Source organism: Panonychus citri, unplaced genomic scaffold (genome assembly GCF_014898815.1).
Source record: "Panonychus citri isolate SS breed McGregor unplaced genomic scaffold, ASM1489881v1 Contig00142, whole genome shotgun sequence".
NCBI lineage: Eukaryota > Metazoa > Arthropoda > Arachnida > Trombidiformes > Tetranychidae > Panonychus > Panonychus citri.
Window position 1 is genome coordinate 572,624 of NW_026515547.1, and position 13,170 is coordinate 585,793.

General features: G+C 28.4%; 2 protein-coding genes across 2 annotated transcripts; both read left to right on the forward strand.

Annotated features, from left to right (window-relative positions):
• Positions 1-12: 12 nt before the first annotated feature.
• Positions 13-1,665, forward strand: LOC128395997 (putative phosphatidate phosphatase). The gene has a single exon (XM_053356496.1). The coding sequence runs from the start codon at positions 497-499 to the stop codon at positions 1,319-1,321; it is 825 nt and encodes a 274-aa protein (XP_053212471.1). The 5' UTR covers positions 13-496; the 3' UTR covers positions 1,322-1,665.
• Positions 1,666-4,023: 2,358 nt separating this feature from the next.
• On the forward strand, positions 4,024-12,955 carry LOC128395992 (tetratricopeptide repeat protein 39A-like). The gene is made up of 7 exons (XM_053356489.1): positions 4,024-4,380; positions 5,630-5,730; positions 5,842-6,768; positions 11,683-11,965; positions 12,068-12,179; positions 12,272-12,389; positions 12,474-12,955. The coding sequence occupies exons 1-7, from the start codon at positions 4,330-4,332 to the stop codon at positions 12,658-12,660; spliced, it is 1,779 nt and encodes a 592-aa protein (XP_053212464.1). The 5' UTR covers positions 4,024-4,329; the 3' UTR covers positions 12,661-12,955.
• The last annotated feature ends 215 nt before the right edge of the window (positions 12,956-13,170 follow it).

Genomic DNA, 13,170 nt, shown 5'->3' on the forward strand with positions numbered 1-13,170 from the left:
GAGTTGTTTATTAGTTAATTGTGAACAATTTAGTTACACTTGATCATCATCATCATTAAAATAATTTCTTTGTTGTTTTCCTAACAATCATTAAATTTAGTTCATTGTAATAATATTCAAGTCAAATTAAGAACAACAATTAAGTTAATCATTAATCAAAATCTAAACACAAAGTTACTTAATGAGCTAATAAATTGAAAAGTAACTGAATTAACATTTACATTGATCATCAGCAACACAATTAACAAGATTTAATCGTTATACTGATTATCTGTTGAAATTTATACAATTAATTACTCTCTCTCTCTCTCTTTAATCCTGTGATACTTTCATTACAACCATCAACAATTAAGTTACAATCAATCTCGTGTAGTCTCATCATCATTATCACGATGAAACTTTTTTACCAATGAAAAATTGTAATTATGATTAATTGATTGATAAAATTACCTTTTTTTTTGCCAAAAAGTTGTGAATCAGTTTAAAGTTAATTGTAATGGATAGACGAGGAGTGGCCCAAGTGTCAATTGATGTTATATCAGTGGGGATTTTAGTTGTTCTTGACCAAGCACTTGATTATTTGGAACCAGTTAAACGAGGATTCTGGTGTTCAGATGAGACAATTAAATATCCTCGACAATCAGAGACAGTTCCGTATAAAGAACTGGTCGAAATCGCCATGGTAGCACCGGTCGTTTTCCTAATTATATCGGAAATAATTTACTTTCAAGTGTCCAAGCGAAATAAACTCTTCTTGACCAGTCAAGAATTCTGGTACAATTTAATTACTGTCCTGTCTACTTGGGCTTGTACCTTTTGGATTAATTCAGTAATCACAAAGTTCATTAAGGTTCGAGTCGGTCGATTACGACCCGTTTTCCTTGATTATTGTAACCCGACGATTGATTGTGACGATGCGGCCTGGAAAGATCAGTATGTCACCAATTTTACTTGTCGTGTTGGTCATTCCGTTGAAAATTTTGTTCGAACCTCTTTCCCTTCTGGTCATTCATCTGAATCAATGGTGTCCATGGTTTTCTTGATCATCTATTTATGGAAACGTTACCGTCACAATTCAACTCGATATTTTGTCGCTTTGGTTCAAATTGTCGTTCTTTTTGTCGGACTGTTCGTTGCTCTATCTCGAATCTATGATAATATTCACCATTGGTCTGATGTTCTTGCGGGAATCGCCATTGGTACCATTGTGGCCTTGGTTGTCTCTCTGGCACCCAAGCGACTTGACAGATTACAAGATGATTCGGATGAGGTTAAAATCGCGGCCACTTCTCAGGCCACATTTAGATCGTCAATTGCCTGAAAGGAAAAGTTCAAAACAATCAAACTAAATTGTGATACAATTGTTTATACCTAAATTTAAACCATTAAAAGTGATCAGGAAAATGTAAGGTCTACAATTTGTGAAGCAAAATAATTTAATTGCTGTCATATTTGTAACTGTAGCTTCACAATTAAATTAAGTATTGTTGTTGATGATTATAAATCCATTCGTAGTTAAATCACAATCAATGAATTAACCAAACAATTTTCACTCTTCTTATTTCCGATTGATTGATAAATTAGCATTTACACTCACAATCAAAACTAAACTGTTAATTGTTTTGTACGTTTAACAAGTTAATTAAATTGCTATTTATTGCATCACCCTTCAAAGTTGATCAGTAATTAAAAAAAAAGAGTTAAATTCAGTCAATCGGTTAATTGTTCAACAAATAAAAAACAAACTATTAAAAGTAATCAAAGTTAATCTTGTCAACTTTATCATGTTGTAAATTGATTATATGATAACATTAATTATCCTTGATTGTGATAATTATAAACTATTAATTGCTTATTGATTTTATCCTTTAAACAGTAAATGTATTTGTTGATCAATTGATTTCTCATCTCACAATATAATCAACTAATCATCATCTCTTTCTTGATTGCGATTATCTCATCAGTATTGGTATCAGATTGTTATAATTATCTTAATGAGAGTAAATTGTTGATCGTAGTAATATAATTTAAATGAGTGTTTATGTTGAAATAAACTCTTAATTTGGTTAAGGGAAATTGAGGAAATGACAATTTACTAATTGTCGTACTTGTTGGTATCAAACAAAAATTGGAAATTGTATTTTATATGTACCATTAACCATAACTACAATTAATTAATTATCCATTTTCCCTTAATCATATGATCACTACCGTTGATAAATCATCTTAAAAGTTTTGTTATTCATTTGTTACCTTGATTGTTGTGTAATTAATTAGTTGACAATTTTTACATTCAAATCAATTGATTTGTTGTTAATCATTGAGATATAATAATTTAACTTAATCATGGTCACAGTGATACAACATAATGATTAACATTATTATTAATTTAATTTCATGATTGTCAAGTGTTAACGTAATCAGTTGATTGTTGATAATTAATTGTCCCTCTCGGTTGATTATTTTAGGCAAAGATGAAATCTAATTGTTAACAATTGTTATCAAGTCAATCTGAAAGATAATCAATTGATCATTAACAACAATTAATAAATTTTCTGACCATGAAATTTAAATTTCACGAAAAATTAATTAAACAAATTACAATGTTTATCTCTTAATTGTTGTGAAATTATTCAGAGATTATTTTACCTTTACAATTAAATAATATCTCCAATCAATGTCAGTGATTAACTAAATTATCATTATAATTGATTCATTAAAATAAGAATCAGTTCAATTGAGAAAGTAAATTAACAAATTGTTACAATTTGCCTAAAACTTTTTACCAACTAATTGACTTATAACAATTAAGAGCACACAATTGATTATGATTCCATGACAACAATTTAAATTGTGTATTCATTTTCACAATTAACTCACAATAATCAATGTTAATTGTAAACTTTAACACTGAAAAGTTTTCCCGTTTCATTATTAAATCAAGTTTTCATTGATTAGTAGCAGTTAACAATTGATTAATTATTGGACAAACTAATCATAAATGATTAACATAATTAACATAATAAAGAGACTTAATTGTAAATGAAATAGTTAATAAAAAAACAATACAGTTAATTGTGTGTCTTTTTTGTTCAAATTGAGATCCTTAATTGTTTACCAACATTCATCGTTGTTGATTATTGGTAACAAATCAACAATTTCAATACGAACCAACAAACTAAATTAATTGATTGTTAAATACATTGAGAAAAAAAACAACAAAGTAATCGTTATTAGTGGTAGTATATTTAATTGTTCAGGTAGACAGGTAAAAGTGTAACCAAATTAAGGGTAACCAATCAAATTAGACAAATTGGGAAGGTGACAATTTAATAATGTTTTGGTAAAATAAATATCAACAACAATTAGTAACAATTAAAATGGCAACAACAGCAATTATAAGACCAAGTAAAAAAAAATTAAAGGTACACAATCAATTTCAATTTGGTAATTTAAGTTTTTAACAATGAAAATTGTTGCTGATTGTGAAAAATTTGGGTAACAAATTGTTTATGATTAGTTAATCAAATTGAATAAATTGTCAATGTTTACCAATCAATTTGATAGGTCAGGGTCATTACGATGATTACTAATTCTCATCTTATTAACTGATTTGTTTTTCGTTGGAAAAAAAAATCAATTCAAACTGATTGTTAATTGTTTCAATCGATTGATGAATCAATTTTATTATTTAATATCTTCCATTGATTTATCTATGTGATAGATGAGAAATTTTAATGGTAAGGAGGAAGATATTGGAAGAGAAAACTTGAAAGGAAAGAAAAGTAAGAGAAGATAAAAAGGGGAGGAGCCAACAGGTAAAATTCTTATTTTCGTCAGAACTTTTATTTCTTCAGATTCGATAAAGAGAAAGAGAAAGAGAAAGAGAAAGAGAGAGAGAGAGAAAAGTGAAAGTTTCTTAATTTTTTGTTCTTCTCTTTTTCTCAGGTGGCGTACGAATCGTTTTCTCTCTCCCACTTTTGTCATCATGGAGATTTTTTTTCTCTCCATCATCAACTTTCTTATCATCGTCTATTCTGATTCTTGAATTGCTCAGGTGAGGCCAAATTACATCGTCGAAACGATCGGAAAGTATCAACAAGTTTTCAAAAGAGAAGAAAAAAATTTTCGTTCCTGTGAATTGGAAAGTAAATTATTTATTTTCTTTAATTTTATTCTCTCTCTTTGTGTCTCCCAATCATTAGAATTCATGTTAATTCAACAATTTTACTAATCAACAATTAACTAATCGACTATTTCAAATTCTGTGTGATTAACAATCAACCAACAAACTTTGATTTATCTCACGGATTATTAATCATAACAATCATGGTTAATCAAACTCAAATTGAGACAATTACAAGTATACCAGAGGTAGAGGTAAGTTAATTAATCTTTTAATTGTTAACCATTCCATTTCCATTGCTAATTATATTACCACAAATTAGTTTATTAAAAAATTGTTTCAAACTTTTCTAATTGTTACCCAATAGACAGTCAATGGTTTAATTGTTTACAATTAAGATCAGCTGATTGTTTCAATAATAATAATAATAATAATAATGATAATCATCAATATCAGAATCAGGGTCAGGTTCAAAAATTGATTATAATCAAAATATTGATTTGATTAGATAATAAAATGAGAGTGAAATTAAATTGATTGAAATTGTCTAATCACTAATGATAAAGTTTTCAATTGTCAACAATTAAGACAAGAATCAAGAAAAACCCGTTGTTTTAATCAATTGATTCGTGCTGATCAATCAACCATCCAGATCAATATTGTCCTTTAACAATAACAATTAAATCTTAATCATTAGTTAACAATATCCATAGTAAAGAGACAATTAAAAAAGTAAAAGGTAGACACAAGTTTAATTTTCATTATGATTAACTGAGTAATTGATTGAACAGTTTTAATTGGTACCATTGAAATAACCTAATTAAGTTAATCAACATTAAATACTAATCCATGATCATGATCTTGAATCAATATTAATTAATTACAATTACAATAGATTAACTTTCAAATGTTTCTAATCAAATGAATGATGAAACAATTAAAGATAATTAATATGATCAATATATGTGATTAATTTGAATTTTAAATTGTTACTTTTTTTTCATAATAATCAAATTGTTGCTGTTTCAAACTCTTATTACCAATCAAATAGATCAATTTCTGCTTAATTGTTGCAGAAATTGGTTAATTAATACAATAGTTACACTTTAACTACTCAATTAATCACACACTCAAACATTAATTTATTATTATCATTATCGTTATTATTGCACTTTTAATTTCAATTTAAATTACATACAAAATTTTCATTGTATTTGACCTTCTTTGTGACACAATCAAAATTAATTGTTACCTAATTGTTGAACAATCTATTTTTTTTTCTTGTTAAGTAGTTAATTTTTTTTCCCAATCAACGATAATCAAAGTTGCTACCTAATATTTTTTATCAATTGTTTCAACCACGCAATTTATAAATTCACCAAACAATCAAAGTGTAATCTGTTAATAGCCATTGAACGAGGCAATCAGTTGATTATCAACTTGATTACACTGGAATAAGGTATCATAATGATGACAACAATTAATAAATTGTCCAAATTTCAGGTTTTCGAAGTGCCAATGGTGGAATCAACATCCAGTGGGTCTCAACAAAGTCTTTCAAGTTCAACCAAATCCGATGTTAGTTTTTGTACAACAAATTCAGGGTAAGTGATTGATGGTAAAACTATCATTTAAATTGTAACAATTAACTTGATCCAGTTTGGTTAATATTTTGTATTTGTGTCCATCGATTCCTCTTTTTTTTGCTTGTCCAGTGATCTAAGTTTGGATGAGGCTCTTGAAGAAGGTCGTGAGTTGATGAAAATGTTTATCAACAATAAAATGGATGAAGTTTTACCGATCCTACAAGAGAAGGCCAATTCCTCAATGATCCATGCTCTTGGTGTGGCCGCTGTCCGTTTCTTTGAGGCGATTTTGACCCTCGATAAGAGTTACCTTCAACTGACCATTGAGGCTTTCAAGTATTCATCGGCTTTCGCTGATTCACTTCGGCGTAAATCTTATACATCTTTCCTCTTCTCGCCCAATTACAACGGCTACACGGATGAAGAGTGTCACGCTGAACTTTGTTATGCCAAATCGTATCTCCTTTGGGGTCTAGTCACCGTTCTTGAAGATCAATCGGTTTATGGTTTTATCAATGGTGCTCTTAAGATTCGTGCTTCTCATCAATCATACAAAGAGTGCTTGGCAATGTTAAAACATAGAACCACTTGGGATTCTGAGATTTCCCGAATGCACTTTGAAAGTGGTACCCGTTTGGGTATTGGTGCTTTTGATCTGGTCATCTCTTTCTTCCCAACCAAAATGGCCAAACTTCTTGAATTTGTTGGCTTCAATTCTGATCGTGATGTGGCCCTTGATGAGTTAAACATGTCCGTTAATCTTGTTGACGGGCTTCTCTATGATGTCACCTCAATATTGCTCTCAGGTTATTATGGTTTCCTTGAATACTTTTATGGTCTTGGTGAAGGTGATGTTGAATTTTTCAATCGATCATCAAAAATTTGGCTTGTCCGTACACCCGAATCGGCTATCGTTAAACTTGGACTTGGTGTTCGTGAAAAGATCATCGGTAATCCCGATAAGGCCATTGATTATTATGTCGAGTGTATCAAAGGTCAATCGTTTTGGCGGCAACTTAATTTCGCTTGCTACTGGGAAATCATTTGGTGCTATGCGTAAGTAATTAAATCCTTTTATTTGTAGTTAACTAATTGTTGTTGTTATTGTTTAACTTTTTCAATGCAAATTGATCATGATTTAAATCATGATTGAAGCAATTTAGTAATCATATTAGATATTGAAGGTTGTTACTGAGTTCTCTCTCTCTCTCAACATGAAACGCTAATTAAGATTCAAATCAAGACCTGAGTTCACTTGATTGTATTGTTTAGTTAATTAGAAAATCTAAAATCAGATTAACTTGTTGGTTAAATTGATTTTTCTTGATTGTTGGGAAGAAAAGTTTTCCCCAAATAATAATGATAATTATCAAATTTCCATGTGATTGTAATGTGACAATTTTGTTGTATGTCACAATTGATTAGCCGAGTGATTAATGATGATCATTATGATTAAGACGATAGCATGATTGTTACCGTTGATTAACAACTACCGTTTTTCTTAATCAACCTAAATTAATTCACGTTTACTGATGTGACAATCAATTGATTTCACTTTCAATTATACAAAACTTTCACTTCAAGAATAACAATCAAACAAAAAAGTTAAGGATAATAATTGTTTCCAAAAAGTTTGACGATACATTTAATTGCTTCTGGAAATTGTAGTGATAATATAATCAATTTAAACTTATACCACAATTAACTTTCACTTTTTTTAATAGTAATAGTTAACTGATCACTAAATTGTCACCATTATCCTATCACCAGATTATCATTATCATTATTATCCCATCTTCCTGATGATTAACCAAATATGAAACATTTTCCCGTTTCTAATTATAATCATTTCCTAATATTGACAATTAAGTTGATTAGTAATATTATTTTTAGTTATTAAATCGGTTCAATTTCTTGTCAACAATTACAATTCTTGGTCTTTGGGTTAATTGTTGGGTTAGTTGATTGCATGATTTAACAATTGTGAACATACTGAACACATTGATTTAATGGTTGACTTGATTGTTCAACTTAAATATATTGTGCTGTTATTAATTATCACTTACAATTAACTGCCTCAGGGGAAAATAATAATACAAGTCTCCAAGTTACAATTTAAATTGCAACTTGAATTAAATTGTAAACCTTTTTTTTCACCAACTTTAATTGTGTTTCTTGATTGTTGATAATGATGAGAATCTCATATTATATTGTAAATTATATTTACGTCAGTGTATTCATAATATACAATAATTTGTTGATAACAATTGAAGGTAAAAACACAAAATTAACTAATCATCAACAGGTAAATTAATTGTTGATTATAATTTTAAATTAGTTTTCTCATCCTTTTGCTTGATTACCTTGTAAATTGTTTACCTCTTGTTATTATCATTTTGTAATTTACTAATCATATTAATCAACTAATTTTGTAGTTACCAAACTTTGTATACATGATCAGGTAATCAAAGATATATAAGCTTTTAAATTGTTGTTGTATCAAGTCAAGGTTATTACACAATTTAAACATTGTTTTAATTATGATTGATTCTGATTTTCAGGTTCAACAATTAAGTTAATCATTTTGTTATTCATTTTTTTTTTGCTATCTTAATCACCATAATTCATGTGGTATTTATGTTTAATTTAATCGGAATAGAGAAGAATTGAAAAAAAAAATCGGTTTACCTTAATTGCTGGTAAATTGTATTGATCTGTTTTAATGACACACAATTAAGCTTACAATTTATTTATTGATTGTTGTGTAATTAAATTTGATCCATTTCAATGTTAACCTTGACCCAATCAAATTACCCAAACTGTTTAAATTAAACAGAAATCAGAAAAAAAGTTTAATCACTTTGATATTGATTAGCAAATATGAGACGATGAAAAAAACAAACTAACAATCAATGAATCTAATTGTCAAACACTAATTGCTAAGTGTACAAACTGATTAGATTCATTATTGAGATTTATGATTAGCTGATTGTTGCAATTGTAATCATTGAAATCGAAACGTAAATATATGATTAGATTGAATCATCTTCCTTAAGAAAAACCTTCTAATTAAAAGTGGAAACAGGAACCAAATTAATATTGTGGTCAAGTTCACTTGAGCATAATTAATACAATTAACTGATTATCTGAAAATAACCTTGATTAAAATCATGTTTCAACCAAATTATAACCAGTTAACTAATTGCAAGTGAAAGTGAGATGAAAACGAAAGTAAAAAACTTCCAAATAGCCTCAAGGGATAATCAGTTAACCTCTAAAATTTCAACTTCCTAGGTTAGTTTATCATGAATTTCTGGCTTCCTGAAAACTCAGGTAATCTTTTCATTACCTGTTGTTATTTAACATTATGTAAGATGATCAATAAGTTAATTGTTGGAACAACAGAGTCACCAAGGTTAATTGTTTAATCCCAAAAATCGGAATTAATTAATCTCCTTTTTTTTTCGGGAATCAGAATTCAAGTTCATTTTAATTTCAATTGAAATGTTACATGTAGTTCAATGTTTTTCATGTGAATGTTTCAGATGAATGAGATAATCTTGTGATGATTATATTTCATCGTGTTGATCATTAGCCAGTTAATCAGTTTGATTAATTTGGGGGAAAAGTTTTTTCCATAATCAAGTTGATTGAATGGTGAAAATTGTGAATTGTTACCTGAAAACCTTGAATCTGTTAATCATTACATGGGTAAGATGTTGATTGTTGTTGTTGATTAATTGTTGATATTTTACCAGAAAAAAAACAACAACAAGTTGAACGACCATGATTACCAAATGATAGCCACTGATTGTTTCATTTTCCCAGCTAAATCATCAATTCTGATCATCACGATTACAGGTATTTCCATGAACATCATCATTTCAATTTAGAAAATATCAAATGATCAATAATCTTTACAATCACTATTATAATAGAATCACAACTTTTTAATTACAAGTTCCAAGTTTAATTGTGACCTTGATTCTGATCTACTGACCTTGTTTTAATTTACAATTTTCGTCACTAATTCATACTAATCATATAACTGTATTTATCTATCACTTTAATTGTCATCGATTATCATTTTTAATATCATAACAATCAAGGGATTGGGTGTTTTTCAGATTAGCTACTGAATCTTAATAATCTGATAATCTGGGTCAATACCAAGTGATCAGTTGATGATCAACACTAATCATTGATTAACTTAAATAATCAACTTTCACTTTTTCAGTTGATTGTTTTTGATTTTGCTTTCTGGTGATGGAGGAAAACTCAACTTATATATTATAACTTTCATGATGATATCCAACAGTTTTCTGGTTGATCAATCATCAGATTGATTCACTCACCAGACTGATTGTTGTGATTATTATTATTATCTTGCTATTTGATTGGTTAAATTGTTACACCAAACAATTTACCAGAATCATGATGAATCATTTTCATGAATCTTTTCAATGTCAAATCAATCAGAACATTTTTTTTTCTTCATCATAATAACCAAAAAGAAGCGAGAAAAATATTGATTATGATTAACTAATTGTTACCAGTTTCTCTTGATTCTTCCTCCTTGTAATAACAATATTGATAATGATTTGTTATTATTGTTTATTATGAAAGTGAAAATTAACCAATAATTAACAAATTAAACAATCAAATTAAATTGTGTCCCATTTACATCATACGTTTCAATCAATTCTGATCCTTTTTTGATTGTTGATTTAGACTCTAAATGTGAAAAAAAAGGTCAAGTAATTAGTGATTAAATTAGGTGTCATTGTTTTAAATACTTACCTTTAAATTGTTGTTGTTGTTAATTAGATTCAAATCTGATTTAATTGATCTATTCACCTTTAAATCAATGTCACAATTAGATGATTACAATGTAATTACAATTTTCTGGGTAACAATAATCAATTAACCACAAAAACTGATTAACTTTGGTGAAGTGATTGTTAAGATTGTCGCAATTAGTATTGTAATACTTAATTAGTTGAATAAATAACCAAATCAATTGGTAAAAACAACAATCAACTTTAATTGTAATCAACTTACTGGGTGAATATGATTATGTATGAAAGTGTTAATCACTTTGTCAGATTAATTATCCAATTGATTGGTTGTTAATTCATTGTTTCACTTTAAAAATATTATGATTAACTTTTGATTTCCTTTGTTTCAAGTAATTAAGACAGGAACACACAATTAGCAATTGAGTTGTTAATTGTTTGCCAACTTGTTAGTTAATTGTCAAGATTTTTCTGTTAATCCATTATAATAATAATTTTATATTCTTAATTGTTACAATTAGAATTGATTGTGACCTAATTTTACACCTAAGGGATGTAATAGTTGATAATCAATATATAGCCGAAGGCTACTAATTATGATTAAGGATTATCTTTGACTATCTTAACAATTAAGCTAATTTCCCGTTTCCTTAGTTAGATTGACTTAAATTGTAAACACTAATTAGATTAATGTCATCATCATGCTCATATGAAAATCACTAACAAATTGTGAAATTACAGTTAACTAACTAACGTTTATTAGTTAATTAAGTTAATAGTGGAAAATTTAATTTCCCAAAAACAACAAGATAATAAGGAAGATTCAACTTGATAATCTAATAATTTGATTCATACAATTAATTAGATCGTTGATATTACCATGTAATAGATATATAAATACATCTACTTACCTTACAGGGTGAAAAGTGAGATAATTTAAAAGGTCAAGGTCAAAGAATTAAAATTAATTGTTAAAAACAAACAGTGATCGAAATGATCATCAAACTTTTCCTTGTAAAAGTTAATCCAATCGATCAGAGAATCACTGAAATTGAAATTGAACAATAAACGGATATTAATCCAAGTTAATCTATTTTGATGATTAGTAGAAACTGAGATGATTTAACTAACTAATAATTTTCTCTATTGATTATTGATTATTATTATTCAACAGAATGAAATGTGATTGGGAAAAGGCTGCTAATTATGCTCGATTATTGAAAGATGATTGTAAATGGTCTCCCGCCATGTTTACTTACCTGTACGCGGTGTTTACCTTCATGGTGATGGAGGAAAACGATCGACCTGATTTGGAACAAGACATTTCCAAAGCTTTCTTAAGAATACCTCAATTGAAAAGACGATTCGGTGGAAAACGAGCTTTCCATGAGAAGATCGTCATTGAAAGATCACGAAAATATCACGATAAAGTTAAACAAATGCTTTTACCTCCTTTCGTAAGTATTGAACGACCGAAAAAAAAAAATTCTCATTCACGAGTTAATCTAATCCAAATCTCATCTTAATCTTTATCCCAAAAATCACAACAACAACTCTAGGAATTATTATATATTTGGAATATATTTAACATGATGGCAAGTAATCACACTCTAATCCAAGTTTATTTAGATAAAATCGATGCCAAGTTAACTGTTCACAAAAAGGATAAAGGTAATCAAGATTAGGATTAACACTTTAATCCAGAAATAAAAAAAAACTTTTTCCTTCATCTACTAACCTTACAAATGTCCATTTACTATTAGATGACCATAATAGTTCACTTGATGCTTATTGTTACCTCAAGTTTATGAAAGGTGTTTGCTATCGGCACCTTAATCAGTTGGTTAAATCGATTGATTGTTTCACTGAAGTTCTTAATTGGTGAGTAATTGCCAAAGAGAAAACAATAATCTCAATGTTGGATTAATCATCTAATCTTTGTTGTTGTCTTGTTAATCTTTTCAGTAAGAAACGGATCGACGAGGAGACCCACCTATTACCTCAATGTGCATTCGAGCTTGGATTAATCCACCGATCAATGGGACAAAATGTTGAGGCCAAAAAGTGGCTCAAAAAATCACGGGATGATTACAGCGGCTATTTAACTGAGACTATGATCCATTATCGTGTACAATGTGCACTGTATCGTTAAAACAATGAAACAATTAACGAGTAATTAACAGCAGCAAAAGAAAGTCAATTCCAATTAATCACCGATTGATTTTTGTTTTCTGGTACAATTGTTTTCTAAAAAATTAGTTTAAAAAAAAAGATACAGTTAATTACTATTGATTGATTAGTATTTTCCTAATTGTAAACAATTGAAAATCTTACGTGTAATTATATAATTACTTAATTAACATTTTCTATTTAGTATCAATTTCGTATTATTTTAACAAAAAAAAATCTAATTCTTTTCTAATTAAAATCGTAATGATTAACCAAATTGTAATAAACAAAAAGTTGATGGTTCCAAATTACCATGAGATTAATTAATAAAAACAATTTTAATCTTCATTTGTTTACTCACTTGAAATGTTACTTTAATCCGGATAATCACATCATGGATTAATACAACCTATTGTTTGGTAATTGTTGATTGTTTGGGTTTTTTTTTCATTTGAGGATTCGAAACTTTTGTCAACTTAATTAGCAAAGATAT